Here is a 22505-nt window from a genome sequence, read left to right as displayed (position 1 = left end):
AAACCGGGAGAACTAGTTCTTGCAGACCAGACCTTCCTGCCTCTGCCTCTGAGTGCTGGGATTAAAGCTGTGAGTGCTGATTCCTGCAATCTCTTAACTATATTCCCCAGTAAAATTAAAATAAAAAAACCAGATCATATACTTCCAATATACAATGGCTCAGAGCATACTTTACTGTTCCAAAAGGAAGGAAAAGAAGCACAGTGAGGAAAACCCAGACAAAAGCAAGACTGAAAACTAATTCAGTGAACTTCAAACTCTGCATCTCCGTGGCTGAGGTCAAACAGCTCTTCAGATCTCCAACTCCACTAGTTTTGTTGACAGCAGCACAGTTATTTCTCCTGAGCTGGTTCCAGTCTCTGTTAGTGACTCTCCCTGGCAATTGTCCTATGGCTCTGGGAACTCCAACATTTTGAGGTCTCCAAGGTTAAGTGCTACGGTCTTGTTGGAAAAAGTAAGTCAAAAAGGTAAGATCTGAGGGTTTGAAGACGCCTGCCATGTCCCATTGTGACCCCTACAGAAGCTGTAAGGAGACGACAACACAGAGACCTTTATTTAATTTCACGTTTTCTTCTCTTATGAGGTAGGAATAGACACCTTCACCCACAGCACTGTACAACTCTGAGGACTAGAGAGAGGGGGAGAGAGAGAGAGAAAAAGACAATGGGAAAAGGAATCTCTACTTGTCTATACTGAGAGCATGGGTTGTCAACTGTGATTCCCCATGGCTGCCAGATGCTGGGATCCTCTGGAACAAAGGCAGGAGAAAGGTGTGGACTGTGAAAGGATGGTGGGTTCCCAGAGTGCTCATCTGGGAAGCAGGGAGTCCTCCCTGGACATCATAGGTGATGGGTTTTCTTGTAGCTCTGCTGAAGGAATGGGAATGCCAAAATCCCAAAGCTGGTGCACAGGAGACAGAGGAGAAGGGAAAACCTATTGTATATTTTGTTTGTGTTCTGACAAACAAAGCTTGCCTGGAGATCTGAGATGCAAAACGGCCAGCTGCACTAGAGGATTTACCTGTGCAAAATCTCAGACCAAATGGGGGCGATTCTGTCTCTAAGAATCCTCAGACTGAATGGGGGAGAGACCCTGTCTCCACCTGTCTTAGATCCCTGTCTCCACTTCCCAATGCTGGGATCAAAGACTGAGGCTACAAGGTGCTGGTGTCCAAGGCATCAGACCCCAGGTGCTAGAATCAAAGTTGTGAGCCACCACCACCTGCTCTGTTTCTCTTTTAGACATGATCAATCTGATTTTCCTACTTATTCTCAAGTACTGGAATCAAAGGTATGAGCCACCAGTGCCTGCTCTATTTCTCTTTTAGACGGGTTCATTCTAGTATAATCCCGGGTGCCCTTGAACTCCCTATATTTCTACTTCCTCCCAAGTACTGGGATCAAAGGTGTAAGCCACCATCACCTGGCTGTGTTTCTCTTTCCTACTGGTACATCTGGTATAGCCCTGGGTGATCTTGAATTCCTGATCTTCCCACCTCTCCCACCTGCTTGGATTAAAGGCGTGTGTGCCACCATTGAGTGGCATCTGTAGCTAACTAGTGACTAGCTCTACCCTCTGACCTCCAGACAAGCTTTGTTTGTCTGAATACAGACAAAATATCACATAACAATTCCAGTGGTGGCTGAGTGTCCATGAAAAGCAGAGGTCATCACACCCCTCATAGGAAGGACCTGCCGCGTATAAACACCGTGAGATGATAATCATGAACTGCCACTCGCCCTGAATCCAGATAATCCCCTGTCCTTGTACTGAGCTGATTATTCCAGAGACCTGGAGATTTGCCCCACCTCCTCCAACCCGTTCAGTTCTCTTAGTTTCTCTGGTCATTATCACCTTCTTCCTCTTCATTCTTTAGAGCTTCTTCCACACCAAGTCTACCGTATTTAAGTTCTTTTTGCTCAGATTGCTCCCCTCAAAATCATCCCCCAAACAAACAGTAATAACTGGCATTTGAAAGCAAGTACTCGGGTCCACAGCCCAAAGCAGAACGCTACCATTCCTATCCACCAGGTGCCCTTACCTCTTTCTTTTTCCTTTCCCATGTAGTCAAGACATTAACCACAGCCCACTCCTCCAAGTATTGTGAATTAATTACATTTGACAAATTGATTATTAGGTTACCATGACAGTTTAAAAATTTTCAATCTTAGTTGCTCTATGAAATGGTAGCCTATTTGAAGGGTCTCACCACGTGTGGGGAAATCAAATGAATTAATAGAAGTCTTTGAAGTTTTTTTTAATTGCTGTATGTTTCTCAAGGGAGCTTAGGCTCTACAGCAATTTTGGAAAATCCCCAGGCTTTACAGTCCTGGGATGGAATTACAAACTATTGTTTATCTTGTTTGATCCAGACGACACACCCATGTAGGGCGGGTGTGATTCAATCCCTCAAGACCTTTATAAGGAGATGGATCCCCACATGGTCTCCTCTCCACACTCCAGGCTCTGCTGCACACATCAGGGCACAGAGACCTCTGGGTCCAGACTCTGTGGAATAGTAGCAGGAAGCCAAGGCCGAAACGTTCAGGTGAGATGGGAAAGCCCACTCTTGTGTCTTTTTGTGAGCTAGGCTGCATTTTCATGACTTTTGAAATGGGGCCTTACAGGTTGCCCCGTGTGTTCGGAGATTTATGTCGTGAACCAGGATGACTACCACCTTGCACTGTGATCCTCACAGCTCTGCTCCCACAGTGCCTGGAACACAGCCCCGAGACACTCGTCTTGTTCTCTTCATTGGTCACACACACGGCAGGGCTTTGCTCTTTATATCAGGCCAATCTTAAACTTAATGGGCATTGCTGGCTGGTCTGTAACACCCAGTGATCCCCTGCCTCTGTTTTAGATCTGAGCCACAATAGCATATTTTGTCTTTTTAGTACTGGTTCACATGTATGGTGCAATGTTGGTCTTAAATTCCGGTTGGGGGCCAGATGGCCTCAAGGACACTCTGCTGTCTATCCCCTCCATTCTGGGTTTAGGAATTCTGGTTTATAGGCTCTCCATGCTTCTACCTAAGTAATTGTCTCCATTTGACAGAAATTCTCTGTGTGCAGCACAGGCTACCCTTGATTGAGCTCCTCCTAGCTCTAGGATTATGGGCGTCTGACCTGGAGAACATATCTTACGTTTACATATTCACGTATCTAAGATAGTGTAATGATGGCTAGACTGGTCCCAAACTTACCATCAATCCAAGCCTAGGCGCTGGTCGGCACAGAACAAGGGCTGGGATCCGGGGCACCCACCGTCCAGACCACACCTTAGTTGATTTCACTTCCCTCCCTTCCTCCATTCTCTCTTTATATGTTGCCCCCAAGCCCTCCTTTTCCTTTAATGACCCACAATCTCTCTGAGGCCAGACTGTTCTAGAACTCAAGGGTCCATCTCAATTATACTCTTAAACACTGACTGCTTCTCTGTCCTCTTCTCCCCAGCACTAGGAACACACTTTTCTACCTGATTTTCAATTTTTGAAACATGGTGACTTTAGATAGCCCAGCATCGGTCTATAACTCAGAATTAAGTCAAGGCTCTGCCCCAAAGAGTTATTTCCAAATCCACCCTTTCTCAGTGCGGAAGGTTAACAAAGCAAATGCAGATGTTTGTCCACTAACCTTTTGTCTTTTTCCTGTCTTTTCATTTTCTCATCCCCCTTCAGCCATGGGACGAAAGAAGTCTAAACGAAAGCCACCACCCAAGAAGAGGACAGAACCTCTGGACACACAGTTCACGTGCCCCTTCTGCAACCATGAGAAGTCTTGTGATGTTAAAATGAACCATGCTCGCAAGACTGGAGTCATCTCCTGTGCTGTGTGCCTAGAGGAGTTCCAGACACGCATTACAAATCTGTCAGACCCAGTGGATGTGTACAGCGATTGGATAGACGCCTGCGAGGCAGTTAATTAGTAGCAAGAGCAAGGACCTAGCCCTTCACCAGGTCCAGACTTGGGTACCAATCCAGAGACATTCCAGGGTGTTGGTCCAGGGCTGTGAAAACCTTCCTTCTGTGTATGGGGTGGATGTGAATGAGTAGACGTGTGTGTATGACTGTAGATGTGATTGTCATGGTGGCCCTGGCTGCTTGGAGCTGGCGTGAAGGTGAAAGGTACTTCGTCTCACCACGCTGCACAAGGTGGCCTCAAATTTCAGAACCGTATTCCTCCAGTGACATAATCATTCCAAGAGGAGCTCTCCATGGCCATTGTCACACCTGGTCTAAGCCTCTGTCCCAGGAGACCCCAACCTCCCTCAGAAGTCTCAGACTCAGAGAACCATCCAGATCACCAATGAAGATAGTAAAATCCCAGACATGCTATTTCTGGAAAACTCTGTAAGCACCTGTCATGTCGTAACCAGTTGCTCCCCCCCCCCGCCCCGCATACCTCATATCAGAATAAAATTTGAAATTCAAATCATGTCCAGGACCTTGTTCTTTATGCCCTATTCTTGACCTTCAATGGGACTTGTAAATGTCGAGAGGTTGAATATCTGGATCAGGCAGGAGGGTTCCCCAGCTAGGTAATCAGGGACCTGAAATTACTCCTCTCTATCAGTCTTCTGTGTGAAGGCTTCTTTTCTGGAATGTCACCTTTTACTGCCACGACAGCTGCTCAATCCTATCTCTACTCTCTCTTCTGTGGTCACAGAACTTGTGATTCCTGTTCTCACGGTCTCTGGATAAACTGATTACTTGACGTCTGCATGGAATGGTTTTCATGAATAATTTGTTTGTAGATGTGAGTAAAAAGAAAAGCCAATGAAAGAATTTCCCAGCTCCAAGGCATGGCCAGTTAAGGCTTTCTATTACTACTTACTAGAATTCCTTACCAGGGTCACTCTCAAAGATTCCAGGAAGTTCCCCTTCACTAGGGTTCCACACTATCCGCAGAATAATGTCGAACTCTTTTTATCCATATATTCGGTCCAGCCTTACAAACCAGGTAGTGGTAGCACACACCTTTAATCCCAGTGGTCATAATGACACACACCTTTAATCCCAGGAGCCACACTAGCTTGCTATAGCAACCAGGTGGTAGTGGTGCGCTCCCTTAATACCGGAAATAGAATTATAAGTTGGGAGGAGAAAGCTCTCATCTCTCATCAACATTTTCTTCACCAGCCTGGTGTAGGATAAATGAAGCAATGATAATTTGAGGATTTTAAGGCAACATTCAAATCCTCAGTTCCATTTTCATGGCCATGTATATAAATACTGTCCTTTGGCTTGGTGCCAAGTAAATTTTTCCTTTTCAGTTAGAAACCCCAGTGGAAAAGGGTGTCAGAAAAACAACATCTTTCAGACTTTTTGCAGATCATCAAGTCTGCCAAAGTCCTCTACTTCTGTCATTATTGGTTAGCTACAAACATACAGATGATTCTTAGTTTCAAAATACCTGGCTAGAATCATTCTGCATGTCTCAGTTTTTCATCAACAAGATGAATAGAGGATGTTAGGAAAAGGAAAAGTATGAAAGTCCTGAACCACCAAGCCATGGTGGCCCAAAACTTTAATCCTAGCCCTGGAGACAGGGAGACAAAACAGGACCTGTTGAATCTCAACAGTGAGTTCCAGGGTGGCCAGGATTATGTGAAGATATTGTGTCTAAGAAAATGATATTTGAATGTTGGACCCTGATTTTACACAGTGCCTTGGATATTTGCTGTTGCGCCTCTGTGTTGCTGAGTGGCCTAAAAATTCCAGAAATCTGGGAAATCCTTGGATTCAGCCACGTGAGAGGGGATTAAAGGCTCCTGTTTAGGTTTCCTGCTCCACCCCCCACACCCAGGGAGGTAGGTCTTATTCAATCCCACCCAAGAGCTTTATAAAGGCCCAGACCTCCACCTGGTTCTCATACTCCAGAAGCCCAGGGAGGTGCACACAGCTCTACCTCCACACTGCAGACTGTAGCACCAGGACACAGAGTTCAAGCATCTAACTTCTGTGGAGTGCAACAAACCTCTTCAGGGAAAATGCAGGTGATTTGGGGGTAGGAATCCTCTCTTGTGTTCACTGGAGGATGGCTGGTGTATTTCTCTTTCAAATATTCTCAGAAATTTCATACCCCGAAAGTGAGCCTCTGGCATGTGACTCTTTCCATGCGTGTATGACATCGTTTGGTCTTCCTAGCAAGGCTCTTGGAAGGTGCTGGACTCTGTGCATTTCACCACCAAGGAAACAGGGAAAACTGGGTAACTACCTTGAACAGAATCCCATGCCCACAGTTTGCAGAGGTACAGACTTCTGCACTCTCCTTCTTCATGGGCTTTCTGGGTTTTCCATGAACGAGGCATCATCTCAATGTGTCAAGGCTAACCCAAACCCCACTATACATCCAAGAATGACCCTGAACTTCTGAACCAGCTTTTACATGTTATGAAGAGCTGGGATTATAGACTCAGCCCAAATGACCTTGCTTTCTGATTCTTTATGGCCAGTTACTTGTTCCCAGACCTCGTCTTAATCCTTACTATGTTAGAAGCAAAGCAGGGACTCATGAGGAGGTCTTCATATGGATTTCTAGCACTAGGATGATGGAATGGAGTGTGGGAAGAGAGTAAACTGGACAGAGTGGGTGGGGTCTCTCAGAGGAGAGGTGCTTCTGTCTTTGAACATTCCCTTCAGCTGGGGGCTGATGTGCTATAGACTGGGGCCTCTCCTGGTTACACTTTCCAGACAAGCTTTCCCTTAAGTGAGAAGATTTAACATCCCTAAGTAGATTGGGAAGGAAGAGTTCAGTGTTTTCTCATGCTGCAAGATGCTGAAACCTGAATCCACTCTCAACTGAGACAGAGATTCTGCTGCATGGAAACAGTTTTAATATTTTCTTTATTCTCTTTGGAGCAGAGGGAACAAGGCGAAGTCAGAAGATTAAGGAACACTGAAGAATCTGGTGTGGGACAGAGTGGAAATCATGAAGCACAAAGGCCCTCAGGTATTTGATGCAACCCTCAGTTAAAAGCCAACACTTCAGCCGGGCGGTGGTGGCGCACGCCTTTAATCCCAGCACTTGGGAGGCAGAGGCAGGCAGATCTCTGTGAGTTTGAGACCAGCCTGGTCTGTAAGAGCTAGTTCCAGGACAGGCTCCAAAGCCACAGAGAAACCCTGTCTCGAAACACTGAAAAAAAAAAAAGCCCTGTAATAGTGTTTGAAGTCAGGGAGGGAGCCACTTTAGGGTTGGCAAGAGACCTGACCCTAGATGGGCTCCCAGGTGCCCAAGCTGAGGTCCCCAGTTAGTTCCTTGGGCAGTTGAGGATAGGGAACCTGAAATGACCCTATCCTAGAGCAATACTGACGAATATCTTGCATATCATCATAGAACCTTCATCTGGCGATGGATGGAGATAGTGACAGAGACCCACACTGGAGCACTGGACTGAGCTCCCAAGTTCCCAATGAGGAGCAGAAGGAGGGAGAACATGAGCAAAGAAGTCGGGACCACGAGGGGTGCACCCACCCACTGAGACAGTGGAGCTGATCTATTGGGAGCTCACCAAGACCAGCTGGACTGTGACTGAAAAAGCATGGGATAAAACTGGACTCTCTGAACATGGCGAACAATGAGGGCTGATGAGACGCAAAGGACAATGGCACGGGGGTTTGTTCCTACGTAATGTGATGGCTTTGTGGGAGCCTAGCCAGTTTGGATGTTCACCTTCCTAGATATGGACGGAGGGGGGAGGTCCTAGGTCTTACCACAGGGCTGAAAACCCTGACTGCTCTTTGGACTGGAGAGGGAGGGGGAGAGGAGTGGGGGGAGGGGGAGAAGGGTGGGAGGAGGGGGCGTAGGGTGGGAGGAGGGGGAGGGAAATGGGAGGCTGGGAGGAGGTGGAAACTTGTTTTTTTTTCTCCTTTTCTCAATAAAAAAAAAATTTTAAATGCTTTAAAAAAAAAAGCCAACACGTCCATCCTATTTCTTTCGTGGAGACATAATGGCTTAGGCTGGAACTCAGCTGTGTCAAGGACTGGCTTGTCCTCAATGGTCCCAGGTTGCTGGCCTTGCGTGAGATGCTAAGTCCCAGAGTTCTGTGAGAGTCTCCCTGAAAGGGAAGTGGGTTGGGTCTATGTAGGGACAACCTTCCTAGGCAGTGCTCATCCCATGTGAACCTTTTGTATTCAGTAACATATTTTCTACAACTAAAGACACCCACCTACGCTTGCAATCCATTGTAGTCCTTGGGATTAAGAGCAGGGTAGCTGGTAATCGTAGGCTTGTGAGCAAGTGTTTCTAATCTCCTGAGAACTGAATGACGCCACAACTGGCTTCACTCAGTGTGCAGAATGGGTTCCTAGAAAAGTTGAGATGTTTATGTGCATGGAATCAAAGGCACTCATCACACCCCTCCTTCCTTTGCAGTGTCTTCCTCTTACAATTGGGCTGACTCTGAAATCCGGATCTTTCTGGAGGAGTGGTGATGGAGGAAGGTCATTGGCTAATAAAGGAACTGCCTTGGCCCATTTTATTGGTTAGAAGATAGGTGGGAGGAGTAAACAGAACAGAACGCTGGGAGGAAGAGAAAGTGAGCTCAGACTTGACAGCTCTCCTCTCAGGAGCAGACGCCTCAGAGAGACGCCACACAACCACCTCCCAGGCAGACACACGCCACGAAGCTCCGACCCAGGATAGACATAGGCTAGAATCTTCCCGGTAAGCGCACCTAGGGGCGCTACACAGATGATTAGAAATGGGCTAAATTAATATGTGAGAATTAGCCTAGAAGAGGCTAGATAGAAATGGGCCAAGCAGTGATTAAAAGAATACAGTTTCCAAGCCGGGCGGTGGTGGCGCACGCCTTTAATCCCAGCACTCAGGAGGCAGAGGCAGGTGGATCTCTGGGAGTTCGAGGCCAGCCCGGTCTACAAGAGCTAGTTCCGGGACAAGCACCAAAAGCTACAGGGAAACCCTGTCTCGAAAAACCAAAAAAAAAAAAAAAAAAAAAAAAAAGGATACAGTTTCCGTGTAATTATTTTGGGTAAAGCTAGCCGTGGGGGCGGCCGGGTGCCGGGGACGCAGCCCCTCCACCCTTATTACTACAGAGTGGGAAGTCATTGAACAGAGAGTGGGAAACCCAGGCAGGAAGATCTTGGAGAAGAGCTGGGCAATTAGCCAGCGAATCAATGAGAGGCGGGGTTTAAAGAAGAGCAGGGAAAGTTGTGTCATCCTGCTGGATACCCTGCAGACTTTTCACAGGACACTCTGTCAGGGGAGAACAGGAACTCTACCCTTGTTTTCTCATTATTCCGAGGCCCTGTACAGGATCCGGGGCCACTCCCCAGGTTAGTCTCTTCTGTATTCTCCTGTCAAGTTGACTAGGGAGCAGCATCAGTTGGCTTGTCCTCTTGACCAGAGGGCAGTGCACAACAGGCCACTATTGCATATAGCAGACACAAATGTCTGTCATCTCTGTTTGCCTTCCACTCTTACCCCAAGGGAATGGAAACTGGATATGTTCAGGGAGGACCAAGACACACTGCACAGACCATAGATAGCATAATTCAGGGAGAGTGAGAATGACATGCTTTTGAATTCTATCCACTTTTTTTTCCCCTCAGTTCCTGTCTACGGTAATGTGTATGGTATGCCCCTGACATCCATGAACCTTCAACCTTCCAGCAATGACCCTGAGGATTATGGCATCTCTATTCAGGGGATCCCATTGTCTATGATGTCCAAGTGGGAATCCCTGTTTTCCAGAAGGGAGACCAAGAATTAGAGCTAGCTGTTCTCAGTTCCACACCTACTTTCTGCCTTCATCCCAGGCGACCCGGCCTCCAGCAGCAGCCATACCAATGGCTGAAAAACATCAAGATCCTCAGTCAAGACAAGTGCAGGTTCCTTGTTTCTTCTCTGATCATCTCAGGACCGTGTAGCATTGTGTGTGGGCTTTTGTCTCTACCTCATAGGAGAAGAAATTGTTGTACTCAATAAAGGCCGTTGAATAAAGTTCTCCTGTCTTGTCCTTGTCACTTGAGCGGGGTCAACAAGTAAAGAGTTGTACTTCTAGGCTTTTTTACTTGGTTAGCTGTGCTGAACTTTTGCTAATTGAATAAACTGAGTCACACAGAAAGGAAACCTGCGATATTCCGTAGGATAAACTCTAAAAGGATCAGGAGATTTTCCTGTCTCTCTGTGGATTGTATTCATTATTTTGTGATGTTTTCAATCCTTCTGTAACTGAATTTATATTTCAAGTTTTACTTTGAGCTAAAGGTTCTCAGTTTAAAAGTTTAAATGTCAAAGTTAGCAGGGAAATAATTGTATAATTCTAATACCATTACAGTTACTGCCTTGTTGTAAACTGATGGTAACATCAATAAGTAGTATATACACTATTTTGTGCAGAATAAACTTTGCTGAAGCACGATTAATAAAATCTCTGGGAGACAAATTGGGGTTCAACCTGAAGACCTGAAAAGCCAAGCAACCAGCCACTTGCTCTTTCTTTGTCTCAGTCTGAAAATGGCAATCCTGCCTCCAGCAATCTCAGAATGACTCCGTGTTTGACAGCTGTTTCCTCCCAAATTATAATTCTCTAAAGGCCTGGGATTAAAGGCATGCACCATTAGGTTTAAAGAAGTGTACCATCTGGTTTGTATGGAAAAGTAGTGTGGCTACTGGGATTAAAGGTGTGTGTTACCATTACCTTGTCTGTAAGGCTGACCAATAAGACTGTTTAACTCTCAGCTCTTCAGGCAATCTTTATTTATTAAAATACAATTTCTGGTGATGGATGGAGATAGAGACAGAGACCCACACTGGAACACTGGACTGAGACCCCAAGGTTCAAATGAGGAGCAGAAGGAGGGAGAACATGAGCAAGGAAGTCAGGACCGCGAGGGGTGCGTCCACCTACTGAGACAATAGGCTGATCCAATGGGAGCTCACCAAAGCCAGCTGACTGGGACTGATGTAGCATGTGATCAAACCAGACTCTCTGAAGGTGGCTGTCAATGAGGGCTGACTGAGAAGCCAAGCACAATGGCACTGGGTTTTGATCCTACTGCATGGACTGGCTTTGTGGGAGCCTAGTCTGTTTGGATGCTCACCTTCCTAGACCTGGATGGAGCGGGGAGCACCTTGGATTCCCACAGGGCAGGGAACCCTGACTGCTCTTAGGACTGGAGAAGAAGGGGGAGAAGGAGTGGGGGGAGTGGGAGGGAAATGGGAGGAGGTGGAAATTTTTAATAAATAATTTTAAAAATCAGAATAAAAAAATTAAAATACAATTAAAGTGACACTATAGTTTGCTCATGCTTTTACCCCAGAACCAGCCTCATGGTCCCCAAATTTTTACTGTCCATCAAAAGCACGAGTCAACTCTATTTACAGAGTATCATTAACTTCCTTTTCTACACTGAGGATTTCAGTACAGGTTAAAGAGAGTCCTCATGCTAATATAGCTAAAACTTCTCTCTCTCATTTTTAAAATAACTTTTTGTTCAGAGAGGAGGTCAGTCCTGCCTCAACTTGATATGCCATGCTTTGTTCAAGCCCATGAGAGTCCTGCCCCTCTCTGAACAAGGCAACTCAAACTCTGCATCTCCATGTCTGATGTCAAAATGCTCTTTAGATCCCCAACTTCTTTCAGTTTTGTTGACAGCAAATGGTTATTTCTCCTGGGCTGCTTCTAGTCCCTGATAAAAGCTTTCTTTTGCAGGTGTCCTATGGCTCTGTCAACTCAAATATCTTCGGGTTTCCAAAAAACCAGGCTTTATCTTCACAGCTTCCCACAATGGCCTCTCTGGTCCTCTGTGCAGGGACACTCCCTACACATACCTAGCCTCAGCTGTTTTCCTGAGTAGTACTCTAATGTGTAAATATGCCACATCTTCTTTATCCATTCTTTGGTTGAGGGGAATCTAGGTTGTGTCCAGGTTCTGGCTATTATGAATAATGCTGCTATGAACATAGTTGAACAAATGTCTTTTAGTACAATTGAGGATCTTTTGGGTATATGCCCAAGAGTGGTATTGCTGGATCCTGAAGTATGTTGATACCCAATTTTCTGAGAAACCACCATACTGATTTCCAAAGTGGTTGCACAAGTTTGCATTCCCACCATCAATGGATGAGTATTCCCCTTACTCCACATCCTCTCCAGCATAAGCCATCATTGGTGCTTTTAATCTTAGCCATTCTAACAGATGTAAGATGGTATCTCATTGTTTTTATTTGCATTTCCCTGATGGCTAAGGATGTTGGACATATCCTTAAGTGTCTTTCAGCCACTTGAGATTCTCCTGTTGAGAATTCTTTGTTTAGTTCTGTACCCCATTTTTTTAATTGGGTTGTTTAGAATTTTGATGTTTAATTTCTTGAGTTCTTTATATATTTTGGAGATCAATCCTTTGTCTGATGTGGGGGTTGGTGTTTATCTTTTCCAATTCAGTGGGCTGTCTTGTTGTCTATTGACTGTTTCCTTTGCTTTACAGAAGCTTCTTAGTTTCAGGAGGTACCATTTATTTATTGATGATCTCAGTGTCTGTGCTACTGGGGTTATATTTAGGAAGTGGTCTCCAGTCAAGTGCATTAAAGGCTATTTTTCTTTAATTTCTCTTCTGTCTAGTTCATTGTGGTCAGATTTTGGAAGTTATGGCCATCATTGGTATACCTGCACAAATAAAGACAGACAATGGTCCGGCATATGTATCTAAGAAAATGAAATGCTTTTTTGCTTATTATAATATAAAGTACATTACAGGTATACCAAATAATCTTACAGGTCAGGCAGTTATAGAAAGGTCAAATTGTACTATAAATGATATGCTGAACAAACAGAAAGGGACAGAAAATACCCCCAGAAATAGATTGCATAATGCTTTACTAACCTTGAATTTTCTTAACACTAATGAGAAAGAAACAACAACAGCAGAGAGGCATTGGATAATGGAAAAAAACTTCTGAATTGACTCAACCAGTGTATTTCAAGGATGTGTTGCCCTCACAATGGAAACCAGGAGATTTACTACTTTGGGGAAGGGGTTTCGCTCTTGTTTCCACAGGAAAAGAAAAATTATGGATACCATCAAAACTAATAAAGATTTGCTTTGAAAAGGAGAAACCTCTTGAAAAAGAGAAATGATACCACACCCACAATGGTGGTGAGCAAAGCTCATAAGAGTTAGGGCAGGGTTCTGCTCTTATCTTTGCAGGAAAATACACATCATCAAAAATTCAAGAGGCCCTGGATGTTTGCATGCTGACAGAAGAAAAAATAACTATCCACTAAGGAGCATCTAGAAAACAGAACATTGTTTATGAATCCATATATGTTAATATATTCAGCTGCTTTTGGAGTTGGACAATGGCTCTGTACTTCTCTAAATCCAAGTGTGTTGTTAAAAGCAACATTTAGAGTTTCTGTCTCATATTGTGAGCCATCTGGTATGGGACAGAAGAAAGACTTTAGGAAAAATTTTTACTTTCTCCGTGCCTTTTTTGTCTATATCATATTCTTCATTGAATGTATATATATATATATATATATATATATATATATATATATAAATGACATTTAAGTTTTTCATGATGAACAATAGATTTTCCTACAGATCCTTTTTCTGCAATGATCTTTGAAGTTTCCAGGAAAATGGGGCCCCACAGCAACAACTCTTCCTAGCTGAGATGACATCGTGATGCAGACAGCACTACTATAAGACTGCTTCTTTATTTGGGTACTAGCTACTGAAATGGAGCACCTTCTCATGACATTCTGGCCAGGACTCCAAATAAGAATTTTGAAAAAAAAACCCTATCTATGACTGCTTGGAAACTATTTGCAACTATACTAGACAGTAATTTTGGAGCTTAACCATCACTTTAATTTTGCAGGATTCCATTAAGAGAACATTGCCCCCATGACAGCGGGAAGCAATTCTATGAGACGGCTCCCCCATTCCCAAAAAATTTATTCATAGGGCTGGGAACACTGTTTAGGGGTTGTTGATTATTACTTGTATTAGATAAAGGGCTGGGTTGAAAACTATGTTTATTAAGAAAGGGGAGGGAGATAGTAATGGTGGGTAATAGAGTGAATACTTGTGAGCTATTATTTATGGATAATTTACATTGGTATAGATTTATATATTGATACAAGTTAATATTATATCTGTTACTTTTGTTTACATTTGTATACCTATGCAAAGTTATTTTGTCAGATTGTATATATGCTGTTTTTACCTTGATTTAGGACATTTTGTATATTGACACAACTTTTAGGATATATTTTAATATTGCATTATATATTACTCCTACCTCTGATCAAAATACTTATAAATTGTTTACATTTTGAGGTCACTATCCTCATTTGTTGCACATTTATTTACAGATTATTTAATATTCTAACTTGAAGTTTTAGTCTTTAAGTTATACAAGTATTAATTATTATAGGTCAATCGTTATTCATGTTTGTTGTACACACAGTCAGATCAATTAGGTTCTTTAGATATATAGAGACTGTATTCTGTCTAGATAGGGAATCTTCAACCACTTCAAGGATCTGTAGAACATGGCATTTAAGTAACTTAGGGTTCTGTTTACATCAGACATGACTGCTTCTGACAGCACCAATCTATTCCTGAGAGAATGTTGAGCACCAAAGACACTCCACTTGGAGCTTGTTTTCTTCTTGGCAAAACCAGCCTTTGGGCAAGGAACATAAAATGCCTCAACCACTGACAAGTTACATGATATCCGGAAACGGGTAAGCAGGACTGTCAAATCTTGCCAAGACAGGATAAGATGGTTTTGAAAATTTTCCTGCCTCTGAAAATGGTCTGTCCATTATACTAGGCCATAGCCAAAGTTGGTTGCTTCAATATTGCAAAATGAGACTTTGGGTGATTGCTGAGGTAGCTAGTTGTCTCTCATATATTGCTTGCTTTGGAAGCTACTTGATTGTACTTCCTGCCTGCTCAAGTAATATTATCTCCCTTCTCAGGCCTTCGATAGAGTTGAAGATTAGATAGTTGTAGTTACCTTCCTCTTATGATCTAGCCAAGCTATCTCCAATACAAGACTTAGACTCCTTAGGATAGAATGTTTATTAAAACATTTAGCATATGTTCCTTGCTTAATATTGTTTATGTTGATTGTAATTCTAATCTTATACTTGATATCTGTTTCTAGTGTATATTGTTTTGTATTGGGTTTGCAACTCTCTTATTTAAACAAAAGGGGTAGGTGCTGTGGGAGCTACTTCCGCTCCTTCAGCCAATACCCTTTAAGATACCGGCCCACTTGAGCGTGGTCTCTTTTGTTTGAAAAGCAGTGGTAGCTGTGTGCTTGTTCTCTTGTGTCCAGCTCTGCTTCCAGCTGTTAGACTTCCTTCCTGATTGTGCAGAGGGCTGTTGTCTGAGACGGTGATCTATAAGTTTTTCTCCCTTTAAATAAATAACCATTTTATTAATCATAATTCCAAACTGGTGTGGGATTGTTTTGTGACTTATGCCTTCAAAGATCCATCTCCTTATAAAAGTCTTGTGGGATTGAATCAGAGCCACCCTACATGGGTGTGTGGTGTGAATCAAACTAGAAAAACAATAGTTTGTAATTTCATTCCAGGAATTGAAAGACTGGTGATTTTCTAAAGTTGCTGTAGAGCCTGGACTCCTTTGAGAAACCTATGGCCATTTTTAAAAAACAAAAAATCTCAAAGATTTATACTAATTTGTTGATTTTTCCATATGTGGTAAATCCCTTCAAATAGGTACTATTTCAAAGAGCAACAAAGACGGAAATTTTTAAACTCTCATGTTAACCTAGTAATCACTCTGCCAAATTGTAAATAATCCACAATACTTGGAGGCGTGGGCTGTGGTCACTCTCTTGACTACGTGGGAAAGGAAAAAGAAAGAGGTAAGGGCACCTGGTGGATAGGAATGTTGGGGCCTGCAGTGGGGCAGTGAAGCTGTCTACCTGTCCACGCGCTTTCACATACAGGGCCTACCTCTTTTGTTGGGGGATGAAGATGAGGGGAGAAATTTGAACAAAAAGCAGTTGAATACAATAGACTTGGGGTGGAGGAAGATCTGAATAAGGAAGAGGAAGATGACTATAATGACCAGAGAAACTAGATTACTGATGGGGATAGAGGAGGTGGAGCAAATCTCCAGCTCTCTAGAATAAACATCTCAGTACCAGAACCCTGTGCTGCAGTAGCAGTGATTTTCAAAGTGTGTCCTCTTGCCCCAAGGGGGTTGGTTTTGGACTTGTTCAAAGTAGACACAAGGAAGAACAGTTGGTAGCTGAATTCAGGCAGAGCAGAGGACGCCATGATTATGATCTCCCTGTGTCTGTGATTGGCAGGTCCTCTCTGTGAGGGAGTTGACAACCTCTGCTTTCTATGAACACTCAACTTCTGATGGTTTTGCCCTCTTCTATGTAGCAACCTTGGAGTTATGGCATCCCTGCTCCTTCTGCAGAGCTACAGCAAATCCCATCATCTGTGGTGTCAGGGAGGATTCCCTGGATCCCAGATGAGCACTCTGAAACCCACCATCCTTTCACAGTCCAAGCCTTCTCCTGCCTTTGTCCCAGAGGATCCCAGCATCTGGCCGCTGTGCTAAGTCACAGTTGGCAACTCATCCTCAGGAAAGACAAATAGGGATTCCTTTTTTATCTCTTTCAAACCATTAGAGTTGTACAGGGTTGCAGATGCAGGTATCTTTCTCTAGGGGTGGAGGAGAAGGGGGAGAGTAGGATGGAAGGAGACTGTAGGAGATAGAAAGTCTACTGTACCGTCAACTCCTTATTACTCACTGACATAGATAACACTATCCCAGAGTATCCAAGAAATAGGTATTTCATTGTTGTTCTTGGTATTCATATATTGTATGCATTTATTTTGTTGACTGTGTTTATACTGCTAACTTCCTACAGGAGGAACGATACTTGACTACACATGGAACCAGGCAGAGTCTCGGCTACCCATCATATACTGTATTTAAACCTGCTAGACACACATTTTGCTAATTATCCCTTATAAGGCTTTTTCTTTTAGGGCACCAACCAGTTTCCAACTCATGACATGGAGACTTCTCATTAGCTATGAATGCTCAGCCTACCTTAATATCTTTTCTGGCTAGCTCTTTCAGCCTAAATTAACCTGTTTCTCTTCATCTACCTTTTTATTTTTCTTTATTTTTCAGGCTTTTCAATTTTCTTTCCTTCCATATATCTGACCTTCATTGGTTCTCATGTCTGGCTGTCTGGTGGCTGCCTGGCTTCTTGCTCAAGGCATGTCCCCTTCTTTCTCCTCTCTCCCTTCTCCTTTCTCTTCTTCTCCTGGAGCCTAGAGTTCTCCTCCTACTTATTCTCTCTGCCTGCCAGCCCCACCTATCTTTTCTCTGACTAGCTGTGGCCACACAGATTTTTATTAGGCCAATCAGGTGCCTTGGGCAGGCAAGGTGGACCAGATGCAACACATCTTTTCTTAATTAAATTCAGCATAAACAACAGCAACACAGCTTCACACAGTTAGAGTGATAGCCTGTGGCATAAACAAATGCAACACATCTTTCCATAGTCAAAATATTATTCCACAACACTTTCCAGCCTTTTTCTCCTATAACAAGAGATGGTATTTAAATCTAATCCTGGCCTTCGGGTTTCCAGTACAATGCACCACTGAGTGAACCTGATGACGTATGGGGGTGGAAAGACACTGACTAAGCAGACTCTGGGGACCTCTGCAGTCTCTACTGGGGACTCAGTGCTACTGGAGTTCATCTGTAATTACGGAAAACAGAAAGTACACATTCCAGTCTCTGACCCACCTTTCCCAATAAATAGGAAAACCAAAACTCCAAAATAGGATAAAAATTAGACAGGAAACTCTGTATGCATAGACTGTCAAAGCTTGAAGATTTGGGCACATGTGGTCTACTTGGATTTCCTTAATTTTCTTTTCTTTTCTCTCTTTTTTTTTTTTGTTCCTTTTTTCTGAGAAATGTTTTTTGCTGTAACTCTGGAGCCTGTCCTGGAACTAGCACTGTAGACCAGGCTGGCAATAAACTCACAAAGATCCTCCTGCCTCTGCCTCCTGAATGCTGGGATTAAAGGCGTGTGCCTTTAATCCACCGGCATTTATTTCTTCTCAAGATCATGTAGGATCCATGAAATAAGAGGATATTTGGTGATGTTTTGCTCATATGACTTTAAAGTGTTCAGTGAAGCTCTCCATGGGTGGGGCAGACGACACACCCTTCCACAGCAGTTCCTCCACAATGTAGCCCTGGGGAGGAGGGAGGAGGCTGCGGCAGCAGAGCTTAACCAGGAGCCTTTAATCCCCTCTCAGGAGGCTGAGACAGGAGGATTTCCTGAAATGCTTAGGCTACTCAGCAAGACACAGGTTCAACAGAAAATATCCAAACCACTATGTATAAACAAGGTCCAATATTCAAATATCATTTTAAAACAGGATATCTTTACCTAGTCCTGGTCATTCCAGTACTCACTCTTTAGAGGCAACTATCCAGGCCCCTTATGCGTATATCGTATGCTAGGATTGAAGGTGTGGGCCACCATGCCTGGTTTTACAATAATTTAAGAAATTTGTTAAATATCCTCAATTCATCCAGAATTTGGCTGAGCACCAGAGCCATACAGAATGTGTTTAGTCCATTATTTTGTGACTTAGGAATATCTGGGAGATTGTAGCTAATCCATAGTTATCGGGAAAGTGGGGCCTGACATCTTCCCCAGGAGGCACAAAGAACAAAAGGTAGCAGTAGAGGACACAGAGGGACAGCGGGACAGCACAGCCTGTGGACAAGGCGAGACTGGAGGGACACTGGGACCCCTACGATGGAGGAGGTCGCACTGAGTCTACCAGCTGTTAGTCTGGCGGTCCAGCCCAGATGTCCTTTACTTGATGTCAGTACTTTTACCAGGCCCAGTGCCTGTGCTTTGGATGCTTCCCTGATGTTCAGAAGCACCCAGTGGCTTCTTCTGCCCAGATGGAAGGTCTATCTACAGTGTTCACTTGAATGCAGAGGGAACTCAGGGAGGGCGTGGGCAACTGCCCTGAACAGAGACCACAGCAGTGGGTTTCAAGGGTTAGGTAAACAAACCCTCACCTGTTTTGTGGTATAGTTTTATTGGCTTGAGTTTACAGAGACAGAATCTCATGTCACCCAGGCTAGCCTACACTTAACACTGCACACAAAGATGATCGTCCACTTGAGCCCTCCTCCCTTGATCTCACAGTTGCTGAGATCACACACAGGGGTACCACACCCATGTCATGTGATGCAGTGGATGGGAAACCACTGGTTCACACACAGGAGCCAGTTCCGAGTGCATTGAGACATAATAGGAACTTTAAGCCCCAGGAAAAGGGAGGCAGTCAGCTAGAAAGCTCGGGTGTTAGCTGGAAGGAAGGAGACTTCTGTTTTCCTTTTATATGTTGCTATCTCTGTTGTCCTCTTCTCCTTTAGAGACAGGGTTTTAGGGACCCTAGACTGACACACTCGCCTTCAGTAACATAGGGTGACCTTGAACTACTGCTGTGCTCTCAGTGGGGAATCGCTGCTCCGCTCTAGGGCCAGGGGCTGAGCAAGGCCCCATTAAAGGAGTTAGCATGGGAGTCCCATAGCAGGACAGCCTTCCTTGGAAACCAGTGTCCCAGGAAAGCCCTGTCCCTTCTGATTATGAATCCCGGAGCTTCCTAGCAAGTCTTGATGATCTTTGGATGCCTGAATATAGCTATGTCTAGTGTGTATTAGGCAGATATTCGAGAGAAATAAGAACGGTCCCTTCTCTTGAAAGAAAACTTCTAGGTGCCCAGAATTATTTAGTGGGAAACAGGCAGCAAATGGCAGCCAAGGCAGAGTGTGTGAAAGGGCAGAGAGAGAGAGCTCCATCTGTGAACAGCAGGGGAACAAGACAGAGGGCAATGGGACATGGCAGCAATCCTTGAACCATCAAAGCTTACCTTTATTGACATACTAGTTCCAACAAGACCACGGCCACTACACCTTAGCGGAGAGGACCATGGATGGTGGAATGACCGATGAAGTATGCAAGACCATGGGGCACAGTCTCAAACCACCACCCTGTGTTTCTTCCTATCCTAAAAATATTTCCTGATATAAGAAAGAGTTTCTGAGCTGGGCAGGGGTGGCTCACGCCTTTAATCCCAGCAATAATGAGGCAGAGACAGGCACTCAAGAGGCAGAACAAGGTTGATCTCTGTGAGTTCAAAGACAGCCTGGTCTACAAGAGTTAGTTCCAGGACAGGCTTCAAAGCTATAGCGACACCCTGTCTTAAAAAAAAAAACAAAACAAAAAACCAACAACAATAAATAAAAAGGAATGACTTTGTTTTTTCCATTGCCTGCATAAACTTAAGTGCTTCCTATAACATCAGCTACATCCAGTTTGAGGCTGTCCCAGACTGAGTACGGTTGTAGGACAAGAGGGCAGGAGAATGAAAATGTCATGAGCAGCCATCTAGGGGAGTAGAGGTTGCACTTGTAGGAGAGGAGACTTTATACCAGGAGCCAGGTGTGGATAGATGGGAGAGGGCAGGTCCCAAGGCACCAGAAGAGGAACCTCAAGTGACAATCCTTAGCCCCTCTTTACTTGTAGACCCCACTGAAGAACAAGGACAAGGAAGGAGAGTTTTACTACAGTGACCTTTATTGATTTTCCCATTGTCTTATGAGGTAGAGAAAGAAGCCTACGCCCTCAATGCTGCATGGTCCTGAGGCTTTCAGAGGAGAAACAAGAAACTCCACTTGTCTTCACTGAGGATCTGGGTGCTAATCAGCGTTAGACCAAGGTTACTGCCTGACATGGGGGTCTCCTGGATCACAGGCAGGAGGTAGGTGTGGAAATGACGAAGGATGGCTGTGCTTCAGGGGGTCCCCTCTGGGAAACGGAATTCTTCGAAGACCTCGTAAACAATGGGTTCCCCTGAAGCTGTGTAAAAGAAACAGTGGTACCACAATCTAAAGGCCGATTCACGGAAGGTTGACAGTTCTTGGCAGGCAGGCAGACATACACCAGACCCATCACGGCAGCAAGGACCTGGAAGGGAGAAGAAACAAAGAGAGTTCATAAGCATGGCACCCTCACTCTCTGAGCTCAATCATACTGAACCATGATCTGCTCTATGTTCTGGTCCACCTGGAACATGTCCGATTTACATTCTTCTGGGATGACATAGAGGAAAGACATTCTGGTTTTCTATGCACAACAATGGGCTGTGGGAATGGGGATTTATACCTGTTTTTCTCTGCTCTATGCTCATGAAGGGCAGGGCAGCTTATGCTGCTCTCTAGAAGACTTGACAGAGGAATACAGAAGAGACTAACCTGGGGGTTGGCCCAGGATCCTATACAGGGCCTCGGAATACGGAGAAAACAAGGGGACAGCCTCTGGTCTCCCACTACAGAGTGACCTGTGCAGATTCTGCAGGGTCAGTAACAGGTCTACACAGCTTTCCCAGCTCTTCTTTAAACCCCTCCTCTCATTGATTCGCTGGCAAATCGCCCAGCTCTTCTCCAAGATCTTCCTGCCTGGGTTTCCCACTCTGCGTTCAACTACTTCCCACTCCTCCAGGAAGATCCTGATTTCAGAGTCAGTCCATGGGTGACAGGAAGAACCTGCAAGGGAAGGAGGGATGTGATGAGTGCCTTTGACGCTTCGAGCAGGCTCATCTCAGCTTTTCCAGGGACCCTTCATGAACTCTGACAGAAGCCAGAAGTGTCCTTGTTCAGTTCTCAAGAAATTAGGAACACTTGCTCACATGCCCAAATTACTGACTACCCTGCTCTTCATACTAAGGTGTACAACGACTTGCATGTGTAGGTGGGTTCCTTCTGTTGTAGAAAACACATTTCAGAATGGAAAGGGCTCACACGGGATAAGCGCTGCCTGTGAACATTGTTCCTGCATAGACTCCACCCATCTACCCCCCCCCCCAGGGAGACTCTCACAGAACTCTGAGACTTTGAGTCTCTTGCAAGAAGGGCAAAAACCTGGGACCACTGAGGCCAAGCCAGTCCTTGACACAGCTATCCACAACTGAGATCTTGCCTAAGCCTGTGTGTCTCCAGGAAAGAAATAGGATGGAAGATTTGGTTTTTAACTTAGGGTTGCCTCTGAATACCTGAGGGCCTTCGTCCTTCCTGCTTCCCACTCTGTTCCATATTCGATTTTTCAGTGTTTCTCAATCGTTCCTCTTGGTATGGTTCCATCTGCTCAGAAATGAATAAAGAAAATATTAAAACTGTTTCCATGCAGCAAAATCTATATCTCAAGGGTGCTTGCATTAGTCTATAATCTCAGGTCTTCTATAACCAAAGTTTGGTTCAGAGGTCCAGGATCATTCTTGGAAGTATAGAAGGGTTTGGGATCGCCTTGGAAACATTGAGATGCTGTGTTAGCCAAGAAAGACCCAGAAAGCCCAAGAAGAAGGGTGCAGAAGTCTGTACCTCTGCAAACTGTGGACATGAGATCATGTTCAAGATAGTTAACCAT

General features: G+C 44.4%; 2 protein-coding genes across 2 annotated transcripts; one reads left to right on the top strand and one right to left on the bottom strand.

Annotated features, from left to right (window-relative positions):
* Window positions 1–807: 807 nt before the first annotated feature.
* LOC121456369 (putative uncharacterized protein MSANTD5) lies at window positions 808–22174 on the bottom strand. Its single transcript, XM_041664447.1, has 3 exons — window positions 22135–22174; window positions 21338–21628; window positions 808–914 (listed from the first exon to the last, which is right to left on the bottom strand). Exons 1-3 carry the CDS (start codon window positions 22172–22174, stop codon window positions 808–810), a joined length of 438 nt encoding a protein of 145 aa, XP_041520381.1.
* On the top strand, window positions 3682–3927 carry LOC121456062 (transcription elongation factor 1 homolog). The gene has a single exon (XM_041663868.1). It carries the CDS (start codon window positions 3682–3684, stop codon window positions 3925–3927), a length of 246 nt encoding a protein of 81 aa, XP_041519802.1.
* Window positions 22175–22505: the final 331 nt, after the last annotated feature.

Source organism: Microtus oregoni, unplaced genomic scaffold (genome assembly GCF_018167655.1).
Source record: "Microtus oregoni isolate MIOR12 unplaced genomic scaffold, Mior012 000015F_ref0000493, whole genome shotgun sequence".
NCBI classification, from domain to species: Eukaryota; Metazoa; Chordata; class Mammalia; order Rodentia; family Cricetidae; genus Microtus; species Microtus oregoni.
This window is presented reverse-complemented; position numbering and strand designations above follow the sequence as displayed.

Excerpts from the sequence above, each read along its gene's own strand:
- LOC121456062 (XM_041663868.1), top strand. The coding sequence starts at position 3,682 with ATGGGACGAAAGAAGTCTAAACGAAAGCCACCACCCAAGAAGAGGACA.
- LOC121456369 (XM_041664447.1), bottom strand. The coding sequence starts at position 22,174 with ATGGAACAGAGTGGGAAGCAGGAAGGACGAAGGCCCTCAG. Across the intron at positions 21,629-22,134 it reads GGAAGGACGAAGGCCCTCAG|GTTCTTCCTGTCACCCATGG; the intron begins GTATTCAGAGGC and ends CTTCCCTTGCAG. Across the intron at positions 915-21,337 it reads GATCCTGGGCCAACCCCCAG|CTCCTGTGCACCAGCTTTGG; the intron begins GTTAGTCTCTTC and ends CTTCTCCTCTGT.